The 23,108-nt window shown below is 40.6% G+C and overlaps 1 protein-coding gene across 6 annotated transcripts in view; it reads left to right on the plus strand.

Annotated features, from left to right (window-relative positions):
* The window catches only part of TRAPPC11 (trafficking protein particle complex subunit 11), a 44,092-nt gene that overhangs the window by 10,286 nt on the left and 10,698 nt on the right, over window positions 1-23,108 (plus strand). For all 6 annotated transcript variants that reach the window (XM_084856519.1, XM_084856521.1, XM_084856520.1 and 3 more), the window contains 17 exons: window positions 4,882-5,015; window positions 6,261-6,408; window positions 7,407-7,500; window positions 10,415-10,494; window positions 10,574-10,652; window positions 10,736-10,790; window positions 11,878-12,023; window positions 13,781-13,842; window positions 13,936-14,068; window positions 15,011-15,141; window positions 17,089-17,244; window positions 18,011-18,198; window positions 19,257-19,405; window positions 20,436-20,557; window positions 20,999-21,118; window positions 22,719-22,784; window positions 22,872-23,028. In XM_084856519.1, coding sequence (XP_084712645.1) covers window positions 4,882-5,015; window positions 6,261-6,408; window positions 7,407-7,500; window positions 10,415-10,494; window positions 10,574-10,652; window positions 10,736-10,790; window positions 11,878-12,023; window positions 13,781-13,842; window positions 13,936-14,068; window positions 15,011-15,141; window positions 17,089-17,244; window positions 18,011-18,198; window positions 19,257-19,405; window positions 20,436-20,557; window positions 20,999-21,118; window positions 22,719-22,784; window positions 22,872-23,028 — 2,020 coding nt within the window. The remainder of the gene's footprint in view (window positions 1-4,881; window positions 5,016-6,260; window positions 6,409-7,406; window positions 7,501-10,414; window positions 10,495-10,573; window positions 10,653-10,735; window positions 10,791-11,877; window positions 12,024-13,780; window positions 13,843-13,935; window positions 14,069-15,010; window positions 15,142-17,088; window positions 17,245-18,010; window positions 18,199-19,256; window positions 19,406-20,435; window positions 20,558-20,998; window positions 21,119-22,718; window positions 22,785-22,871; window positions 23,029-23,108) is intronic.

The raw sequence follows: 23,108 nt of genomic DNA on the forward strand, positions 1-23,108 counted from the left end.
ACTGCTTCCATTTCTTCCCCTTCTATATGCCAGGAAGTGATAGGGCCAGATGACATGATCTTAGTTTTTTTAATGTTGAGTTTCAAACCAGCTTTTGCACTCTCCTCTTTCACCCTCAACAAGAGGCTCTTGAGATCCTCTTCGCTTTCTGCCATTAGGGTGGTATCGTCTGCATATCGGAGGTTGTTGATAATTCTCCCAGCAATCTTAATTCCGACCTCTGATTCATCCAACCCGGCATTTCTCATGATGTACTCTGCATATAAGTTAAATAAGCAGGGTGACAATATGCAGCCTTGTCGTACTCCTTTCCCAATTTTGAACCAATCGGTTGTTCCATCTCTGGTTCTTACTGTTGCTTCTTGACCCTCGTACAGGTTTCTCAGGAGACAGGTAAGGTGGTCTGGTACTCCCATCACTTTAAGAATTTGCCACAGTTTGTTGTGATCCACACAATCAAAGGCTTTAGCATAGTCAATGAAGCAGAAATAGACGTTTTTCTGGAATTCTCTTGCTTTCTCCATGATCCAGCGAATGTTGGCGATTTGATCTCTAGTTCCTCTGCCTCTTCGAAACCCAGCTTGTACTTCCGGTAGTTCTCGGTTCGCATACTGCTGAAGCCTAGCTTGTAGGATTTTGAGCATCACCTTGCTGGCATGTGAAATGAGCGCAATTGTGCGGTAGTTTGAACACTCTTTGGCGTTGCCCTTCTTTGGAATTGGAATGTAAACTGACCTTTTCCAGTCTTGTGGCCACTGTTGAGTGTTCCAGATTTGTTGGCATATTGAATGCAGCACTTTAACAGCATCATCTTTTAGGATTTTAAATAGCTCAGCTGGAATACTGTCATCTCCGCTAGCTTTGTTGTTACTAATGCTTCCTAAGGCCCACTTGACTTCACTCTCGAGGATGTCCGGCTCAAGTTCAGTGACCGCACTATCATGGCTATCAGGGACATTCAGATCTTTCCTGTATAGTTCTTCTGTGTATTCTTGCCACCTCTTCTTAATCTCATCTGCTTCTGTTAGGTCCCTGCCTTCTTTGTCCTTTATCATGCCCGTCTTTGCACAAAACGTTCCCTTGACATCTCCAATTTTCTTGAAGAGATCTCTAGTCTTTCCCATTCTGTTGTTTTCCTCAATTTCTTTGCATTGTTCATTTAAGAAGGCCTTCTTGTCTCTCCTTGCTATTCTCTGGAACTCTGCATTCAGTTGGGTATATCTTCCCCTTTCTCCCTTGCTTTTCGCTTCCCTTCTTTCGTGAGCTACTTGTAAAGCCTCATCAGACAGCCACTTGGCTTTCTTGCATTTCTTTTTCTTTGGGACGGATTTCGTTGCTGCCTCCTGAACAATGTTACGGACCTCCGTCCATAGTTCCTCAGGCACTCTGTCTATCAGGTCTAATCCCTGAAATCTATTCCTCACCTCCACTGTATATTCATCAGGGATATGATTGAGGTCATACCTGAACGGTTTAGTGGTTTTCCCGATGTTCTTCAATTTAAGCCGAAATTTTGCAAGAAGCAGCTCATGATCTGAGCCACAGTCAGCTCCAGGTCTTGTTTTTACTGACTGTATGGAGCTTCTCCATCTTTGGCTGCAAAGGACATAATCAATCTGATTTCGATATTGACCATCTGGTGACGTCCATGTGTGGAGTCGCCTCTTGTGCTGTTGGAAAAGAGTGTTTGCTATGATCAGCGTGTTCTCTTGGCAAAACTCTATTAGCTTTTGTCCTGCTTCATTTTGTACACCAAGGCCATGCCTGCCTGTTATCCCGGTGATTTCTTGACTTCCTACTTTAGCATTCCAATCCCCTATGATGAAGAGGACATCTTTTTTTGGTGTTAGTTCTAGAAGGTGTTGTAGGTCTTCATAGAACCGATCAACCTCAGCTTCTTCGGCCTCAGTGGTTGGGGCATAGACTTGAATTACTGTGATGTTGAATGGTTTGCCTTGGATTCGTACTGAGATCATTCTATCATTTTTAAGATTGTACCCCAGTACTGCTTTTCCCACCCTTTTGTTGACTATGAGTGCTACTCCATTTCTTCTAAGGGATTCTTGCCCACAATAGTAGATATGATGGTCACCTGAATTAAATTCGCCCATGCCTGTCCATTTGAGTTCGCTGATTCCCAAGATGTCGATGTTCAATCTTGCCATCTCATGTTTGACCACCTCCAGCTTACCTTGATTCATTGATCTGACATTCCAGGTTCCTAAACAATATTGTTCTTTACAGCATCGGATTTTCTTTTCACCGCCAGACACATCCACAGCTGAGTGTCCTTTCGGCTTTGGCCCAGCCGCTTCACTCTTTCTGTCGCTACTTGGAAATACCCTCTGCTCTTCCCCAGTAGCATATTGGACACCTTCCGACCTGAGGGGCTCATCTTCCGGCGTCATCTCTTTTAGCCTTGTGATACGTTCCATGGGGTTTTCTTGGCAAGAATACTGGAGTGGGTTGCCATTTCCTTCTCCAGTGGACCACATTTTGTCAGAACTCTCTGCCATGACCTGTCCGTCTTGGGTGGCCCTGCACGGCATAGCTTATGGCTTCACTGAGTTACGCAAGCCCCTTCGCCACAACAAGGCAGTGATCCATGAAGGGGAGAGAACTATACTGCTTCTTAAATAGGCTCAAATACATCTGTAATTTGCTGATTTGTGCGAGTGCATTTGTACTCTATATTGGGGTGGGCAACTCTTTTTGCCTCGTTGAGGGCAGCATGCAGAGGTGGCTTGGGGGCCACATAGCAGCAGTGAGTATGTCCAGAGCCAGCATCCCCTCCATTTCCTTCCCTCCTTCCTTCCTCTCTCTGTCTCTCTCTCTGTCTCTCTCTCTCTCTCTCTCTCATGTTCACTCCACTCCCTCATACACATGCACCTTTCTTCCCTTATGCACACACACACATCCTCTCCCCACAGAAACACTCTCCTCCCCCCCCATTTTGTTTCAGCACAGGGGGATGGGGACATTTAAATCTTCCCCCTATATGCTGAGATCCCGTTGTGCATTCTCCTTTTCTCACTGCCCAAATGATTGGCACTGGGAGAAGGAGGTATATGATCCAAATGGAAGGATGGCACATGGTTCTCTCCATTTAAATCACACTCCCCCAGTCTACTAAACAGCTGTCTGCCAGACTGGGGGCGTACAATTGTGATGGTGAGGATGGTGCACAGGCAGAGTCATCCCCATTTGCCATCCTCCACATCACAGTTGCCACACCTTCCCCCTCTACTCAACCCTGTTCTCAGTGCCAGTCAACAGAGCAGCAGAGAGGGGTTCCAGGATTGTGATTAGAAACCACACAGGAAATAACCCTTCCTGTGTGCCTCCTTCTCAAAATCCTGCTCCCCCCAGCCTGCCAAACAATTGAGCAACAGGCCTGTGAGAGGGAGGGGATTTGGGAGCTTAGCCACCTGCAGCAGTCTAAATCAGGGCCTCTGAGGGCTGCATGTAGGCCACATGTTGCCTACCTGTGCTCTAAGGCATCATGTTGTGTGTTTCTGAAAAATGGTGCTTCTAAAGCATAAACTGCAGACTGACATTGCTTTTAGTAAAGGCTTGATAATTCTGTAGAATTGTGGGTATGTTCAATAGATCTGGGAACTTCAAAGAGCCAGACATAGAAAGCTTGTTGGAGGCCTACTGATAATCCCTAATACTGCTAATACGAACCTACTAGTATTTTTGAATACCACATGTCCTTGACATTCAGCTCCCTTTTGGCACTTCTTAGGACATCTCGTAGCAGACGCCCCTGGTGAATAATTTGAGGGCCAGGGATATTTCACAGTTGGGTATCTTGAATGAATGGAACTTGACTGAGGAGGCAGTGTAGGTAGACTGAGCAAGGTAAAATCCGCGTTCCTGCCGAACATAATGGCATTTCTTCATGTCCTATACAGCAATAGAGTGAGCAGAAGAAGAGCTGGCACTTGAAATGAGTTTTATGGGCAGATCTGAGGCAAGGTGGCCTCAGGTAAGAAAAGAGAGTGAACCTTGCCATGAAGATGGGAAACAATAGTATGCCTGCAGCTTGGATAGGACTGATACTGAGGCATGCTGTCCATACTGACACAGGTTCAGTTGAAATAATATATCAAGACATAGTTAAGGAAGCTTAGTCTGATGTCTAAATTGACAAGCGTACTTATGACCAGTGGTTTGCTTCTGGAAGCCACTGCACTTAGAAATAGGAGCGCTGAGCAGACCAGCAGCTCTAAGCCATCGTTTTCTGGTACATTTGGCTAAACTATGGTTTCTACAAACCTTGGTGTGGTGTATGGATACAGCCATAGTGTAACTGGGCCTCTACATAGTCATAAGGAGTAGTACCCAGTGAATGCACTGAAAATAGGTAGAAAAATATGGTCCTGGGACATGAAGAATGGACAGTGAGGCATTCGAGGGTGCAAACAATGGAGTTTCTGCAATGATAAGTTAATGGGGCCAGAAATAACCATTGTCACAAAAGCACAGGTAGAAACTTGATTTTTTTAGCCTTGGGGCTAAGAAGAACACCAAACTATGGGTTGAAACTTGTGAAGTCTTGCATTCATTATTTCAGTGTTATTATTTTGAATATTTAAATTGTAAATTGCATAAAATATGTGGATTAAATGTATCTGAACCGCCTACTCATGAAATCCCTCCCCCAATTCACATATGATGTATTCCTTGTCATACATATTGCCACAAAAGCATCTATATTATGGAGGGGGAAAGGGTGGAGAGGAGCACAGAAAATATAAAACTAGTTCTTGTGTTGTATTGTTACCATTAAGCTACCACAATTGCATTGTATTATAATTGTGAATGTGATCATATAAAATATTTTAATCAAAGTGTTCAAACGTCAATTCTTTTTAGATCTGTCGTCTGTGTTTTCAGCATAATACACCACTGGATGCAATTGCACAGTTTAGAAAACACATAGACTTGTGCAAGAAAAAAATAGGGAGTGCGGAGTTGGCTTTTGAGCATGCTGCCTGGATGTCAAAACAGTATGTTATTCTACTAAGTAATTTTAATATTGTGATTAGTGAATAAGTGAAATGATTCAAGCTGAAATGAATGTACTGCTGTTTGTTTGCAAGGTATTTCATAATTGTTACCACATTCATCATCAGCTGTAACTAGTTCTGTGAGGAAGCTTGTCGTTATTCCTGTTATACAGAGGAAGAGCTAAGGCTGAAGTAATGACTTGCCTAAGGCTGCTTAGTGGATGAACTGGGATATGAACCAAAGTAACTCTGGTCTAAGCCTCAAACATTTTCCTTTGGATAAAACTGGCTTTATTTTTTCTTGGGCTGATAACTTAGATTTCAGTGACCCAGTTTGTACAATCAAAATAACCCACTGTGGCTTATTTAAGCCATGGTGGGCTGTGATGCATGCCAGGCAGGATCTGAATATTCACTGTCTGACTGCAACTTGTTGTGTCATGTGAATCCAGGTGGCAGGGGTTATGCGAGGGTTAAACAACCTTAGAGCAGACCATGGGCTGTTTAACCCTCGTACTACCCGTACTACCCAGACATGGCAAGCTGTGGTTGGCCGGTGCATATCCAAAATGGCTGCCAGCACACAGTGCAGCTACCATGGCTTATTTAAATAAGCTATGGTGGGCTGTTTAACTGTGTAAATGGGCCCAGTGTCTTCTTGTCACAGACATTCTTACCATGGATGTTCCATAGTATGTGTGCAGTTTAAAGTTTGTGGTACATATTTCAGCAAAGGCTTCCAGTTTTTTTAAATTCTACAACTTGCTTTAAAGCAAATAAAGGTTGATTTGCATGACAAATTAAACCTTTACCAATAGCTTGTGAAGTCTCTATATATACTGTCTGCGTCAGAGTGCTGTAAACTAAACAGGGACCTTTTAGTGATAGAGTAATTTATTCTTTACTCTGGCTTGGTTTGCATGTAATGACAACCCATGTAGTGAATAGTTAACTTTGTTACAGATGTTAAACAAAACATGAAACATATAACGGTATATTTGCTGTTTGTTCTTGTTTTTAAATTGTTCTGGTTTAAGGCACATATTGCCCTGTTTTCAAACTTTCCCACGCAGCCATGATAATTGGAAAGCTTTGATTTCTTCCCTTAGAGTTAGGGTTCTCTGGGTCCTAGGAAGTCAGGATTTTGTTTGGCCCATGAGTTGTGGGTTGCTCATTCTGCTTCTATTTTCAGCTCAACTTCTTGAAAATCTCTAAAGTGCGTTTGTCTGTGGGTTTTTAAAACAGATTTCAGGCTTTTGGAGACTTGTTCGATGAAGCTATTAAACTAGGATTGACAGCTATACAGACACAAAATCCAGGTTTTTATTACCAGCAGGCAGCATACTATGCACAAGAACGGAAGCAATTGTCTAATAATCTCTGTAGTCACGAGGTGAGTCATAGATTGTCTTACAATTGTCTAAGGTCCTGTGTAAGGCCTTGATCTTACAAGGTTTTCTGTGCCAAGCAAATGCAGTTTTTAGTATTTCCATGGTGACTTATAGCTAGTTGTGCTTCTGCCTGCTAAGTTAGTTATGTAAATACTGATGTCATACAGTTTTCGTCATGCTATTGATACTCAATTGTAGTTGCAATACTGTGCAAAAAGCTGACCCATGCTCATTCCTGTATGTGTTGGCATTCATGCAAGTAGTTCATGTGTGGCTTTGCAGCTAATATTGGGCATAGGCTGCCTGAAAGCCATACCTGTTACACATAGGACATAATAGTAAGGCTGGAAACAACTTATTTTGATGCCTGAGTTAATTTCAATAAAGGATAGCTCCTAAATTGATACCAGGTAACATTCAGAATAAAAATTGTAGGTGTGGAGGTCAGTGTTTTAAACTAATGAGTCCACACTGAAGAGTCATCTGTCTAATCTCTGCTGTAACCATTCTATGAAGTCATAACGTTACTTGTCAGTGCACAGAGGCTGTCATTTACAAAGGCTAGGATTGTATAGTAAGGCAAATGCATGTGTTGTACAATCGAAATAATTTAAAGTCTGCAGTCTTTCTTAATTATATGTTTATATATTATTTTGTCTGATGAATGATTGACCATGCTGGATGTAAAGATGTCTGTTCATTGAAGGTTACCTGAGCAACTAAGAAAAAGGAAATTAAAACAGCTGGTTTTTAGTCTTGAAACATAATCCAGAATCCTTGACATGCGCAGGTCTCTGTGGCCTAGTTCGCATATAACGACAACGCAGAGTATGGGTTGAGTACTGCTTGTTGTTATTTGTGAAACCTCCACTGTGGTTTAACTATGGGTAGTTAATAATGAACTCAGAGTTCACAACCCAACAGCAAGCCATAGTTCCTGGATTGTTTGTGGTTTAAAAATCATGCATTTTAAAGATTAAATTCTCTGCTGAATTTACAGCCTTCTGTGATGTATCCCAATCCGGATCCACTGGAAACTCAAACTGGAATGCTTGACTTCTATGGACAAAGGCCATGGAGGCAGGGAATACTAAGTAAATATTTCCCCTATTTTTCACCTACAGAACCTACACAACAAAATCTTAGCCGTGTTCTAGAGAGCCTTGTAGTTCCTACAAAGCTTATCAGAGATTCCCACATGAGAAGGTTGGTAATTGGGAGTCCAAGCTTCCTTGAAAGGCAGTTTGCCAGCTGTTGCTGATCTTACGCTTCAGTGCACAGCATTAAGGGAGGGTGCCCTAAAATATGGCCTTGAATAAGACAGTGCTGTCTTGTAGATAAGGCTGGGGTGGAGTCAGTGGTTGTAGTCCACTGACTCTATCCCAGGCTTACCTACAAGACAGCATGGGGAAATGTAGTTGTGAGATCCTGGAAGCCAAATCTAGGTTGCTAAGTAGGGGGCTGAAATCCAGGAGCTCTAAGGTGGCTTTCTTTGAAATGCTGTCTGTTCCACGTGCAGGGCCAGCAAGACAGGTGAAGCTGAGGAGTCTCAATGCATGGATGAGACAGTGGGGTAGAGAGGAGGGGTTCAGATTTGTTAGGCACTGGGGAACATTTTGGGACAAGCCAGGTCTGTACAAGAGAGAGTTGCTCCACTTGAGCCAAAATGGACCCAGACTGCTGGTGCTTAAGAGAAAAATGGTGGCAGAGCAGCTTTTAAACTGAACACTGGGGGAAAGCTGACAGGAGCTGGTAAGCATCTGGTTTGGGTTGAATCACCCCTGGGAGATGAAGATGAAAATGTTTCTAGTTGCCCAAATGAGGAAGGGAGGGAATAGGCCAGGAGCATATGGTGAAGCATGATAGCCAAAGAGGCGTAAGGGCCAGAGCAGAAGATTCATTGCCAGAGACATCTGGGGAGGGACACATGTATAGGTGTTTCTATACAAATGCTAGAAGCCTCTGAGCCAAAACAGGAGAGTTGGAGTGCCTGGTTTTAAAGGATTGCCTAAATATAGTGGGCATTATGGAAACCTGTTGGAATGGTGAGAACCAGTGGGGTACAGTAATCTCTGGAGATAAACTCTATAGGAAGGACAGGCAAGGGTGTACTGGAGGTGTTTCTCGTACATCAAAGAGGACATAGTGTCAAGCAGACTAGAAAACCTAAAAGGGGCAGACTCTTCCACAGAAGTGCTGCAGGTGACAATACCAGGCTCCAAAAGTAATTTAGTGCTAGGAACATGCTATCGTTCCCCAGATCAGAACATTCAGCATAGTGTTGGGATGGAAAACGAAATCAGGGAGGCTTCAAATGAAGAAGTGTTGTAATTATGAGTGATTTCAGTTACCCCACATCAACTGGATAAATGCGTGTTCCACTCATGTCAAAGCAGTTAAATTTCTCGATGCCCTAAACAACTGTGCCCTAGAACAGTTGGTCATGGAACCAACCAGAGGGGAGGTGACCCTGGAAGCGGTGCCACCCAGGACCTAGTACAAGATGTGAGCATTGTCGAACTAATTGGAAACAGTGACCGCAGTGCTATCAGATTTAGTATATATGTAAGTGGGAAATTGCTGAGGAAGTCCAACACAGTAACATTTGCCTTTGAAAAAGAAAACATCTCCAAAATGACGGAACTGGTAAAAAGGAAGTTGACAGGGAGCATCAAGGACGTTAAATCCCTTCAAAATGCTTGGAAATACTCAAAACCACAATAATAGACACTCAGTAGAATGTATACCACAGGTTAGGAAAGGTAGCACCAAGTCCACTAGGTCGCCAGCATGATTAATGAACAATGTCAAGGAAGCTATTAGAAGAAAAGGGCTTCTTTCAGAAAATGGAAGTCTTGCCCAAATGAAGAGGACAACAGGGAGTGCAAACTTGCACAAAGGCGATGCCAGCAGACAATAAGAGATGCAAAAAAGCATTTTGAGTAGCATATTGCAAGCAACATCAAGTCCAACAATAAGGAGTTCTTTAAATCTATCAGAAGCAGGAAACCAGCTAGGGAGGCAATTAGACCACTGGATGACAATGGAGTTAAAGGAGTACTAGATAAGGAGATTGCTGAGAAGCTGAAAGATTATTTTCATCTCTTTTCACTGCAGAAGACCTTGGTCTGATCCAGCATGGCTCTTCTTCTGTTCTTGAGACATTATGTAACATACATGCTGAAGTTCCTCAGTAGGCATATCAGTTTAGAAATAATTTCTACGAAACAGAATGTTTGAAAACTACTATTCTAATTACTGACGTGCCATTCGATGCAGTTATTTTTGATGCGATCAGCCCAGCACCTTGATACAGGTCCAGGTGTCCCTTTGCATACACAGAGCTCCCCCACATCTAATGCCTGCCCCATTTATTTCAATGGAGGTAACAGATTTGTATGTATATTCCTTTGCACATGGAGATCTGCTCCATATGAATGGGATGGCCTGTGCATGAAAAAGCTACTTGTACATTTCAGAGTACATGTGGGGATTTGGATCACTGTGAATTAAGCCTCTGGTTTTAAATGTTTTGTTCAAAAGAGGAGTTAGAGATTAGAATGTGTTTTCTAGATAAATGCAGACCTTGCCAATATGTGATATGAGACTTGCATAATTATTGGTAGCCTTTAAAACAGCAACAATCAAATAAGTGCTACTTTTCTGAATCACCTCTGTTATCAGCTGTTGCCAAGAAACAATGAATTGTGAGGTTTTATCTTTGTTAGGAGCAATAATTTTCCTAGTAGACTTTTCTTAAAGCACGGCACTCAGATATACATGTATTACTATGCTCAATTATTTGAGCATATGTTTTAGAGCGATCTTCCTAAAAGAACAAAGAATACTGCTGAATTCTAAAACATTCTTTCTCCTAAGATACAGCAGTGTTTAGAATCTGAGCACTCTTGAATTAGAACTAAGCTTGCATCTAATAACAAAGTGTGTACACTTCATACTGAGGCTGTGCAAAACACATTAGGATGGATTTTTCATTGTCGTATGCAGGTTTTGATCTCAGTGATCCTGAAAAGGAAAAGATAGGAATTTTGGCACTGCAACTGAACGAGAAGAAGGTTCTTCACTCTGTAAGTCAGATTTCAAAAATATTTATAGTTTCTCATTGCAAGTATAAATATAACTATATTAATTCTTTTTATTCATTAGGAGTTGATAATCACCTTGCTGAGTAATGCAGTTGCCCAATTCAAGAAGTACAAATGCCCAAGAATGAAAAGTCACTTGAGTAAGTTTCAGTTGTCAAACCAATTTTCAAATTATCTTTTACAGTGGTTTTTAATATTGGAAATAATCTGATGTTCTTTTTAGTGGTTCAGATGGGTGAAGAATATTACTATGCTAAAGATTACACCAAAGCTTTGAAGTAAGTATGATTTTATAAATGTCCTGTTGCATACTTTTGCATACTTATTTTTTGAATTTATTTAGTAACTGTAAGTAAGAATTGGGATTTCCAGCAATCTGTAAAAAATAGAATTGTATCTTTTTGAGGGTTTTTTTTTCATTCAGTCTTCATTAGTATATACAAGGTTGCACCCATCCTGCAAGGAGTTTCTTTTTTGAATGGGAACCATGCATTTGAAACCTGTTTCCGGCTTCTCTTATACAGAGCCTGTGGCTGCTGTCTTTTAAGTGAGTAGCACCAAGAGCTGGTTGGCTTGGAAACTGTCGATCACTAATGTGTGGGGAAGTCAAAGGACTCCTCTATCCTTAAAATGGGTTGTTGGCATGATTGAAGCCAATGGTGCTGACCTTCAGTGGGTGAATATATAAACAGCCTATTGATGCACACACATTGCTCTGGATCATTGCCAAAGACTTCTGGTACATCAGTATACTGAGACCATCTTGAGCTGTACATGCCTATTTATGAACAGAACTAATTTAATGTATTTCACTTCTTAGAGAGCAGTCCTTTGATCTCTAGACAGTGTCCCAGGGACAATAGGATTGTTCAGAAAAATGACTGTGATGTCATAAATAGGGTTTTTTTCTTGTGTTGGAGCCTTCCTTTGTGCTCCTCTCAGCCACCACAGAGGTTTCTGCATTGACTTCCTCTATGAGGGAGAACTCCGACCTCATAGAGTGAGGAAATCGGGCATTCTGGGGTGTACTGGTGGGGGTGGGAGTGGCCAAGGATCCTAAGCCCTCCAAGCTCCTAGCTACACCCCCAACCCAGAAAACCATTTAGACTTGCTCAAGGGTATGTCTAAATGTTTATCTTCTATTCCCAGCAAAGGGAAGGGCTGATTTTTCTTCCATCAACAGGCAGACGAAAAATACAGTAAGCCCCACTTCTCTGCTGACTTCCAGCCTGCTGGCAAGACCCAATGAAGCATAGGAAGGAGTGGAGGCGTTACTCAGAGAGCATAGGATTGCTCTTTTGGTTTTATAAGCATTGCCAGCTCCATTTGCTTGTTTAAATACCACCTTTCTCAATCTTCTTCCAGGCTGCTCGATTATGTTTTGTGTGATTACCGTAGTGAAGGATGGTGGACCCTTCTTACTTCTATCCTGATCACAGCACTTAAATGTTCCTATCTCATGGCTCAAATAAAAGATTACATTACATACTCATTAGAGCTCCTGGGAAGGGGTAAGGAAATGTATTGCATTTCTGTGTTAAATAACTATTTTAGCTTGAATACTTCTCAGTACAGGCATGGGTAGATCCACAGACACTTGAAGTGGTGTATGGAGCAGTTCTTCCAAAAAGGACCGCTGTATCATTAAGGGATCTCTTCTTGGTTGTTGTGACTAGAGAATGTGAGCGGTGTGTGTGTGTGTGTGTCTGTATACACACACACACACATATACATACACATACATGCAGCTAGCAGGGAGCGGTAATCCTGCATTTTTATAAGTGTGATGTTACTTTGTTTTCTTTATGCTTTTATCCTTTGGTCTCTAAATAAAGTTAATTGAGACCTTGTGTTGGGTGTGAAGCCTTTATTTAACAAAAGTCAAGCCATTTTGCACTTCATCTGAAGTTGGTTCCATATTTTCTCCTGCACAAGTTCATTTATATTTTGAATGCTGGCCAAAAGTTTGCAGAGTTGAAGAAAGCATTGCACATGCTTAAACCTGAAATAAACAGTTCTGTATGTAAGACAGTTGCCCAGTTTAAAGAAATCTTGATTGAGTGTTCAATGATCAGTTAAATTTGGATATAAATAAAAGAAATTTAAAGGAAACAAATGCTTTCTTTTTAGATGAAGTGTGTATGTATCACAGCTAGCATAATCTTGAAGACAGTCGCCATGCTGCCTGGGGTAATAGAACTTGTAGTCCAAGACATCTGAAGGGCACCAGGTTGGAGAAGGTTGAAGAGAACACTTAAGAAAACAAGCCTAGTCTCCCTCCTGAGCTCATGTGCTTTCACCCTTCTCCTCTGGTGTGGCTGCAAGGAGGAGTTCAGAAGCTTTCACTTCTATTTTCACATTAACCACAGCTTGCCATGTTGTCCAAACCTAGAAAAAACTAAAACCTAGTTAATTTAACTGTGGTTAGTGGAAACCAGCCAACTTCAAACCATAGTTCATAGATCAACCACAGTTTATGATTTGACACACTAAACTGCAGGTAATCTAAGTGGAAATGGAAGCTTCTGATCCCCTCAAAGTCATGCCAGAGGAGGAGAAGCTAGGAGGGGAGCATGTGAACCCAAGGCACTTTGCTACTTATTCCCATCACAATAAACCATAGCTTTTTGTTGTGTCCAAACACAGCCTCTGGTTGTCTGTTCAGCCCTCCTGGGATTTTTCTATTTATTTACTTAACTGATTATTGCCCAGTATTTTTCCCATGATTTTAAACCCTGAAATATAAACATATTATGTTTTATACTGGAGATACTTCCTCTTTAAAAATAGCCTCAAAAGTTAATTTGAAACTTAACTTACTAATGTTATCTTACCTCACTATGGCCTAATTCTCACAAACAGCAAGTGATGTGGTAAACCTGTGTCTTTCAGACTACAGGCAGGGGCTCACATGACTGAATGCTCCTCCATACAAAATGAATCCTTGCATATAGAAAACTGGCATGTATGGGAAAGGCACTAACCTAGCGTTTTTCCTGATGCTGGTTTTCAATGTGTGAAGACTGGGTTTTGTGTAATAGGGCATTCAGTCATGAGAGCCCCAGCCTGTGGCGGTATTGTCAAGACATGAATTTGCTCATCTGCTGCTTGTGAAAACTAGGCCTATATTTCAGGTGAGAAGATGGCTGAGGAAAGTTACTTGCACATCTGCAAGTATTTTAGAATTGTAATTGGAAGAAACCCTGCCTTAAAAACTGAAGATGGGCATTATTCTTTTTTTCTCATTTGTTTTTTTCTTTTTCATTAGCATCTACTTTGAAAGAGGATCAAAAATCTCGAATAGGAAAGAATCTGATCAAAGTTCTCATGGTCAGTAGGTAGACTTTAACTTCTCTGAAAGAGTCTAACATTTATAAATCCTACATCTAGAGCTGATCAGTTAAATTCTTGTTTTGAATTCAGAATGAGAATCCCGATCCAGAACCAGACTGTGATACTCTTTCTGTGAAAGCTGCACAGAAGTTGTGGGCTGACAGAGTTTCTCTGGCAGGCGGTAATATTTTTACAATAGAAGTGCAGGATTTTGTTCCATTTGGTATGTATCAAAACTTTTTATAATAAACAATAACATTTGCATGCACTGTTGGAGGAATAATTGAAGAGATAATAACAGTACATATTTTAACTCTGTAAACAGCCATCTGTATATTTCTGTAAGTTAACATTTCTAGTATGCACACTCCTACTAGTCTTGAAGTAGGGGCTTTATACAACATTCCTGGTATAAGATGACAGGTGGTATAAAATATTTCAAATAAAGCGTACTAGCATATTTCTGCAGAAATATGTTTACACTAAAATGGTTGTGTGCACATTTTACATTTCCACTGCAGAATATGTATTGACATAATATTCTGATAAGTCTCACTAGTGTGGAGCCATGAAGATAACTGAGCTTTGCTATATTTGCTTTCTTTCCTGCTCAGAAATAATGTTATTTGGATTATCTTGGTAGTGGTACAAAAACTCTACTTTTGCATGGTGTTTCAATGATCTATTAAATAAGCTGGAGTAAAAAAGTCATCTGGAGAGGGAATATATTTAAAATTTAAAAATATTTTAAAAGTAACATAACACTCAAATCTGTATAGCAGTTAACAATCCATCGCATTTGGGTGGTGGTGGTGGTGGTGGTGGTGGAACAGCTGTATGCACTGGCAGTACTTATGAGGAAAGCCAAAAAGTATATTTAAAGTAGAAAGTTGTTTGCATCTTCAGAAATAGGAGCTGCTGAAGTACAAAGGCAGCAGAAACTTTGTCTACTGTATATCTAAATCAACTTCTTCAATTGCAGCTAGGGATTACATTCAAGTGTTCCTTGCCTTCAGCTAGAACAAGTTAGAAAAGCAGTCCATACTCTCTTTTTTACTAATCCAGCAAAGTTAATCTATCAATGGCCTATTATGAAATACTCTATTTTGACAGTCATTTTAATAACACGTGTTTTTTGTGGTTTTGTTTTTTCTCTGAATTCTAGTGCAATGCAAAGCCAAATTTCTTGCTCCAAGTTTTCATGTTGATGCACCAGTTAAGTTTGACATATACTTGAAAGCTGATTGCCCGCATCCTATCCGGTTTTCTAAGTTATGTGTCAGTTTCAATAATCAGGTAATTTTTTTTAAGTGTTCCTCTAAAAAAGCTTAATATCTTCTTGATGGTATAAATGAAGTTGACATATTCTGCTAACAATTTTAATGTACAAAATAGGCTGGTTTGCATGATCATATCTCAGCTAATATCTAAAGATAAGAATGAGCTTTGTGGGCATACACTCAGTCCCTTTGCTCCTTCCTTTGCAGCAGGAGCGAACAAACTAGGCATTTCTTCAATTAACTGTAGTTTTCATGTTTCATCTAAACCAGGAAACTATGGTTAATGGCTTCGAAAGAAGCCAGGATATGAAACCAGCTTCAAACCATGTCTTCTTATTCTAGCTTACTTTGAAGCTGTTTTTTTAATTATTATTTATTTAAAATATTTCTAGGCCGCCTTGCAGGCCAGAAGCCTTTCCAAGGCGGCTCACAGCAATAAAATACATAAAACATAAAAAAAAACAGTGGCTAACATGTGTGCCATGTTAACCATTGCACACATGCAAATTACTCATTTATATCTGTTTATTATGCCAAAATGTGATAGTCTTATCACAGCCCAATGTCAACACTTCCTTTTCAGTTTATTGTTTTAGCTTTTTGGAATCCGTATTTTTTTTAAAAAAAATTAGATAGTGATCCTTCTGGTTCAGAATTGATTTAATGACATGAGTAAAACGTATCTTGAATTCTTTTGTGGTACTTTGCAAATTGGTTTTAGGTGATTACACATGTGGCAGCAGCTGCTGCCATGGAAGAGGCATTCCTTCCTGTATAAAAGAAAGGAGAATACTTCTTTTAAGATGGTACCTGCCAACCACATTGTAACCCTTTGCATTAAACTTAACATTTTTCCTGCCCAGTTAATTGAATGAAAAACACCAAAAAGAAAAACAAATCAAAAAGTGCCACTGATTATGGACTGTAATAGTTATTTATTTGTTGTGCAAATCTCTAAAATACTCATAGACTATATAAAAATTATTTATTTTTTAGGCAGATCAAAGTGCTCGACTCGTTTCAAGACTATGTCTCTTCCTCAGGAGCAATTGATCTCCTAGATGAGCCTGTTTCTGCTTCTGTAGAAACTTGTCTGTTCTGTCAGATTATATAAATATAAAAAATATATACTTATATAAATAGTTTTTGTATAGTCCATTAGTTTTTTAGACATTTGCACAACAAATAAATAACTATCACAGTCCATAATCAGTGGTGTTCGGGGATTTTTTCCTTTTGGGTGTTTTTTGCGCATAGCACCTTCCCTCTTAGTTTTTCAGTTAATTGAGTGAACAAGCTGGTTGGGGATGATGGGGGTTGTAGTTCAACATATCTAGGGGGCACGAGATTGAGGAGAGCTGATCTAACTACTGAGAAGTAAATCCTATTTAATTTGGGGCTTACTCTCAACTAAGTGGGCATAATTTGCAGCCTAAATGTTGCCACCCTAAATAAATTAAGGGTCATGTGAGCAGAAGTCTGTGTGCACAATGGGACTTCTCTGTCCTCTCCTTCCTGCTGCACATGCCCCAGATCTGCTCCAGAAGGTTCAGCCTCTAGAACAGATTTGGAGTGGGGGTGGGGGCACAGGATACTGCAGAGGGGAGAGAGAAATCCATTCTGTCAGCAGTTTCCTTCCACTGACAGAATGATACAATTGAATACAACCCTAGATTAATTTTTTTCTTGGAAAGTATTACTTATGTTAAATTGCTTTGAAATGCAATACCAAACTATTCTTAGTTGCCCTTATAATTGCTTTTAAAGGACACCTATTATCCTACATAAGTTTATATGTTGAATTGCTGCTCTGGTATGAGATGCGTAATATGATTTACTAAGTTTCATGCACAGTAGTTCTAAAAAGTATGGCAGGATTTCACAGTAATTCCAGTGTGTCAGATTTTGCTATACAATCCTACTTCTGGGGGAAAAAATAATGTATCTTTTTTTCTTGGCATAGGAATACAATCAGTACTGTGTGGTAGAAGAAGCCTGTCAAAAAAGTGAAATCCTGGAACCATCCACACAGGGCACATTGTGTCTTATCCCTGGTAAGACAAAGAAGTTCACTTTCAAATTTGTGGCAAAAACGGAGGATGTGGGAAAGAAGATTGAGGTAAGTCCTTACCCAGTATTCAAACTGTTATCTTAAAACAGCCTTCCCCAACCTGGTGCCCTCCAGATGGTTTGGCTTCCAGCATTCGTGACCATTGCCCATGCTGGCTGGGGCTGATGGGAGTTGAAGTCTAAAACATCTGGAGAGCACCAGGTTGGGGAAGGCTGCCTTAAAAAATATTCATGGCATTGCTGATTACAGTTCAGGAGTGTGTTAACACTAACACAGTGATCACACTGTGTTAGTGTGTCAGCACTAACACACTGGTTTGCTGTTTTAACAAAAAAAAATAGGATCATGTGTCAGAGCCACTGCACCAGTACAGTGCTGAGAGTTGCGGTGCCACATAACTCAGTATTGTGAGTTGTGGGTGAAATTGCAGTCTTTGTAGCAGATCTTCTGAAAAAGATAGGAGTACTGCAGTTGCAATTTTATGCACATCTCAGTTGCAATGGGAGGTCCTACTGAACTCAATTTAAGTGACTTCTGAATAAACATGCAGTAATGTTGGCATGGTGTTAGTTTGTTCACTGTTCATGGTAAGAAAAATTTGGAACTCTTCCAAAGGTTCAAATTGGCCCTCCATACAGACCCTTCAGAACACTGAGGTGCTTCAGCGGAATGTCACTGGAGGCAGGCAGATAGTAGAGGTTATGGCTCAATTTTTAAATTGTAAATGTCTTTGGCACACATGGAAGATTGTACATGTCTTTGGCACATACTAAATTGACTGGGGTGGGGAAATTGATACCTGTCTGTCTTTCAGATCACATCAGTGGATTTGATTCTTGGTGGTGAGAATGGCAGGTGTGTGATTGTGAACTGGCATGGAGGAGGAGGAGATGCTGCTTCTTCTCAAGAAGCATTGCTGGCTGCTCGTTCCTTCAAAAGGCGACCAAAACTTCCAGATAATGAAGTTCATTGGGACAGCCTTACTGTTCAGGCAAGCACCATGTAAGTGGAAATGGTCGTGTAATGGAAGATGCTTTTTCCCAGCACACATGATTTTGTTACTGTGATATATGCAGCCAATACTTCCATTTGATTTTATACCAGATACTGCTCTGAATTTACAAATAGTTGAGAGAGAAAAATGCCCAATTCTGGCATTCATCAGAGCCACGGGACAGAGTGGTGGAATGTTGACCTAGGTCGATACCCCTGCTGTACCACAGACTTGCTGGATGGCAAGTCACTCTCAAGAAGCCTTGCTCCTTCCCATTTGTAAAATGGGAATAGCAGGAACTTCTCAGTAACTGAGGGAATTATCAGATATCAGTATTGGCCCCATGACTGCATTACATAGTCAATAGGTAGGGGAACATGAATAGTTGTTTTAACTATTATAGTTTTGAAGAAAATGTTCTTTAAAGTTTGCCTAGCAACAGCAGAGATTGAAAAAACTCCATTTGCTGACAGGATTATGACATGATTTACTTTCTTTAGCTACTCTGGAAAAGGCTTGCACCTGTTCTCTCCTTCTCCTGCCTTTTTGTTAGCTATCAGCTGTCAGGCCCCCAAATCCTGTCATTTTCTTAAGGTGGGCAAATTTAAGTCTTTTAGATGGGGGAAAGACATCCCCACCCCACCCCTTTGCTTCAGCACTGGGATCCAGCACTGTATGTGGGCTGACACCTGCCATCGACATTACTACTTCTAAAGTGCAAGAAAGTCTCCCCAAACAACTGTATAAGATCTGTTTTGACTAGAGACTGGGTGAATGCTGGGCATCTCCTGCTCCTTAGTACAGCATCCTCAGGGCCATGGTAATGGCTCTAGCCAGTTATTATTGCAAACTTGTGACATTTTAAAGAGTATGTGAGAAGGGGAGAGATTGGTGGAGTTTTGAAAGGTATGCAGAACAAAATGTGATTGTTCTGCCCTGCCTACCTTTCATAGAATGCTGCTGTTACAGCACAAGCAGAGGCTTGTGCTGCAACGGCTAGAGCAGGGGATAAGACCAGTCTATAAGATACAGCAGGCAGTTGATCTTTTTCTTGTTTTTATTAAAGGATCATTTCTAGAGTGCCAAACATTTCTGTCCAGCTTAGTCATGAACCTCCTGCCCTGACAAATGAAATGTACTGTTTGGTTGTGACAATCCAGTCCCACGAGAAGACAGTTGCCAAAGACGTAAAGCTCACAGCAGGCTTAAAACCAGGTATTCATTATATGATGTGATGTACTGGCTCAGAATCCCTATAGACGGTGATGGTCTCATTATGGAAAGGATTAAATAACCCCATTCTCCTATACAATTTTAAAACATGATGAATGAATGAATGAATGAATGAATGAATAACTAGACAGTTGAAGTTGATGGTTGAAGACAAATCTGAGCAAGAAATCCGACATTGCACAAACAGACTTTCTCCTCCCTGCTGAAGCTCCTGAACCCTGCCCCACCATCTACTCTGTAGGGTCCCCCAACCCTCTGGAGCAGATTTTGAGGGTGTACAGGGAGGTGCTGAAGGAAGCAGTTCTGTTGGTGGGAGTCCTGAATTGGATACCACCCAGAGGTCTGTTTTCAGTAGTAAAAAAGTTTGCAGTCCAGTCCATGAATTACTGCTGGCATCACCATTATCCAATAATGCTGACTTGTAAGCCTGCTGTCTTTAGAGAGAGAATATTCATTTGTATAAGTTGATATGGTTTTCATTTATGACATATCAGTTAGTCCTTAACCATTGTAAATGAGATTAGATTTTGGTGCACGTGTTCTTTTACTGATAAAATGGAAAACGTGGTGAATTTTCTCAATGCAACTCCATCACAAGATAATATTTTGACATTTAAGAATAGTTGACATTCAAAATTGAAAGCAACAATTTTCCTTGGTAACAAATCTTGCAGCTTCTGAGGTTGCCTTGAAATGGAATCAGCCATTCTTGGAATGAAAATTACAAGACTTGCTGCAGTCATGATGACATGTGTCTGCAATCTAGCAAAATGTGTTCTTTGAAGATTTTTAAAGCTTTATCTGTTCATTAAAAAAAAGATGATACAGTATAGTTCTGAAGAACGTAAGCTTATATGAGCTCAGTTTTGATGTGAGCCTATTTGCTGCATGCAGTTGCTCTTGACTGTGTTTTGGTAATGCATATAACTTCACATCCTTCCTATTTGTTACCATGATAGACATAATTAATACAATCTTCCTAAAATATTAGGTTTTTTTCATTTTATTATAGGCCAAGATGCAAACCTGACTCAGAAAACTCATGTGACTCTAAATGGAACAGAAATGTGTGATGATTCCTATCCTGCCCTACTTCCAGATATCCCTGTAGGAGACTTGCAACCAGGTGAAAAGGTAAGCACGCGCTGTATTTTATCAGCATAACAAGTATGAAATTTAGTGATGGATTTAGTTAAGTTACATGTAGATACAGACCCCAGTCCAGACAAGATTGTACTTAAGTTCCCTTTAATTTCAATAGGACTTAAGCATAAATAACGTCTTTTTGATCAGGGCCAGAATGTATGGAAGGCAATAAAGTGGGACACAGTTCCTGAATTCATACTTCCTCCAAATATTTGTTTGCATATACTGCAAACTACAAACATGCTTTTTTCCATAGTAAGATGAGAAACAATCCAGAAAAACAAATGATGGATTAGTTTGCACACATACAAGTGCTTTTGAATGCGACTATGCTTGAAATTAGAACATCTGAGTTATTGCACTTAGGATGTTGACTGTTTTATTTTTGGTCTAATCACTCCCTCTTTTGTGTTTTTGCTTGTTTTAAAGCTGGAAAAAGCTATATATATTCACTGTGGAACAGTTGGTACTAGGATGTTTCTCGTATATGTTTCCTACCTAGTGAGTGCAACCATTGAGGGGAAAGAGATCCTCTGCAAGTGTCACAGGGTATGTTGGACTAGCTGGAGCAATTGATTTTCAATGGAAGGCCCTCAAATTGTGTCCTAGTGGGCATCACTAGTTAAAATAGAAGGTTTTCATGAGTGTAACCAATTCCTGAGCATGCTTATATGTAAGTTCTATTGAAATCCAGTATGGAATAGCCCTTAAAAGAGTGGTATAGCAGCTGTTCCTAGTGATTGCTTCCCACACCACCACAGGATTTTGTGTGAAATAGGAAATGGGGGGGGGGGGCCTGATATGGTTACCACCCTCTCCGAAGTTGCCTGTCTTTAGGGAAACAACGAAGTTCATAGGGAGATGCTTGTTCTTCTTCAGTACTTTTAGATGGGCCCTAGCTTAATAAGGTCCCCCTCTCCCATATATACTCACTAGGAAGGATGCAATCTATGGGAGGAGCTTGCATTTTTTAGGATGACTAGGCTTGCACTTTGGGAGCCTTTGGCAGATGTAGTCATAGAAATGGCTTGCCATTTCTAAGAATGCAGCTGCCTTCATAAAAGTGTATGGCTTAAAAAATGTAACATGTTTATGAAATATATATATGTATGTGTATATGTGTGTGTGTGTGAGGGGGCGGGAGAGAGAATGAATAAAAAATAAACAGATGGGGTGGATAGTGCACAATGTGGTCAACCAGAGAGATGCACATTAAGAATAGAGATATGAAGAGCAAGAAAAGGGGGGGGAATCCTGTTTACTGTCCTCCTTCCATTTTTCTCGTGTGTGTCCCCGCCCCCCCCCCACAGCCTTTCACACCTCTAATTAAGAGAAACTGTAATTCATTATTCATTCTGATAAGCGTATTGATCAGTGATTCCAGTGACAAGAGGCCTAGAGCACGGGTGGGCAGAAAGTAGATCTCCAGATGTTTTGGACTTCAGCTTGCAGCCTTCCTGACCATTGGCCATGCTGTCAGGGCCTTCTGGGAGTTGATCCCAAACATCTGGAGATCTACCTTCTGCCCACGCCTGGCTTAGAGAGTTAGTGGGTGTACTTCCTTATAACTGAGAGAAGGCGGACTTAAGAGGTAGCAGGAATTGGTGAACACTCTGATTCTGAGTATATGGAAATATATTCCCATCTGATGCTGGTCTGTGCAACTTGGGACCCAATAAGTTGAATATAGTCTATCAGTTGTGTATTATGTCCTGTCAGGTGTGTGCCAGCTGTTGTAGTTTTGCAGTCTTGCAGGGCAGCAGTAAATAGGGTGTTTATTGAGCCACTGGTGGGTCACCATACATGAGTTCAGCTTAGTGAACCATGAGCTATGCAGACCTGACATAACATGTTGGGATTAGGACGCTAAATTACTCTGGTGCTAAAATATTTAGTGGTACAACGTGGGACAACTGGAGTAAAACCTATGAATTTTTAAGGTTAATGTATATATCAAGAATGCAGCTAATCTGGGGTAGCAGAATACTAGTCTGCATATGATCAAACCATTTGAAGATGTGTCATCCAGATGACAGGTCAATACTGAGCAGGAGGGGTGGCAGAGGAAGTAACTTTTGTTACTTATGTTCTGATGTTGGTCCATCGAAATCAGAAATGGAAGGCAATTTACTCTCTCTCTTTTATGCAGGATGAAACAGTTACTATAGAGACAGTATTTCCTTTTGATGTCACTGTTAAGTTTGTCTCAGCTAAGGTATGTGATGGAAATCTGAAAGAAAACATAGCTGGATAGACAACGCGAGCAGTAAAATAACCTACCCTTTGTTCCTCTTCCTGGCAGTTTGAGCATTTAGATAAAGTCTTTGCAGACATACCATTTTTACTGATGACAGACATCCTAAGTGCTTCACCCTGGGCCCTTACTGTTGTAACCACCCAGCTGCAGCTTTCTCCTTCTATGACACCGGTGGATCAGTTAGAATCTTACGTGGAAAATGGTGAGAAGCTAACTACATATTCTTAAAGGACGCACTTCTGGGATTACAACTGGGAAGAGATTAATTGAGGGTTAATACAT

This window comes from Heloderma suspectum, chromosome 5, assembly GCF_057233095.1.
Source record: "Heloderma suspectum isolate Gila_16-S chromosome 5, 16-S_ref, whole genome shotgun sequence".
NCBI lineage: Eukaryota > Metazoa > Chordata > Lepidosauria > Squamata > Helodermatidae > Heloderma > Heloderma suspectum.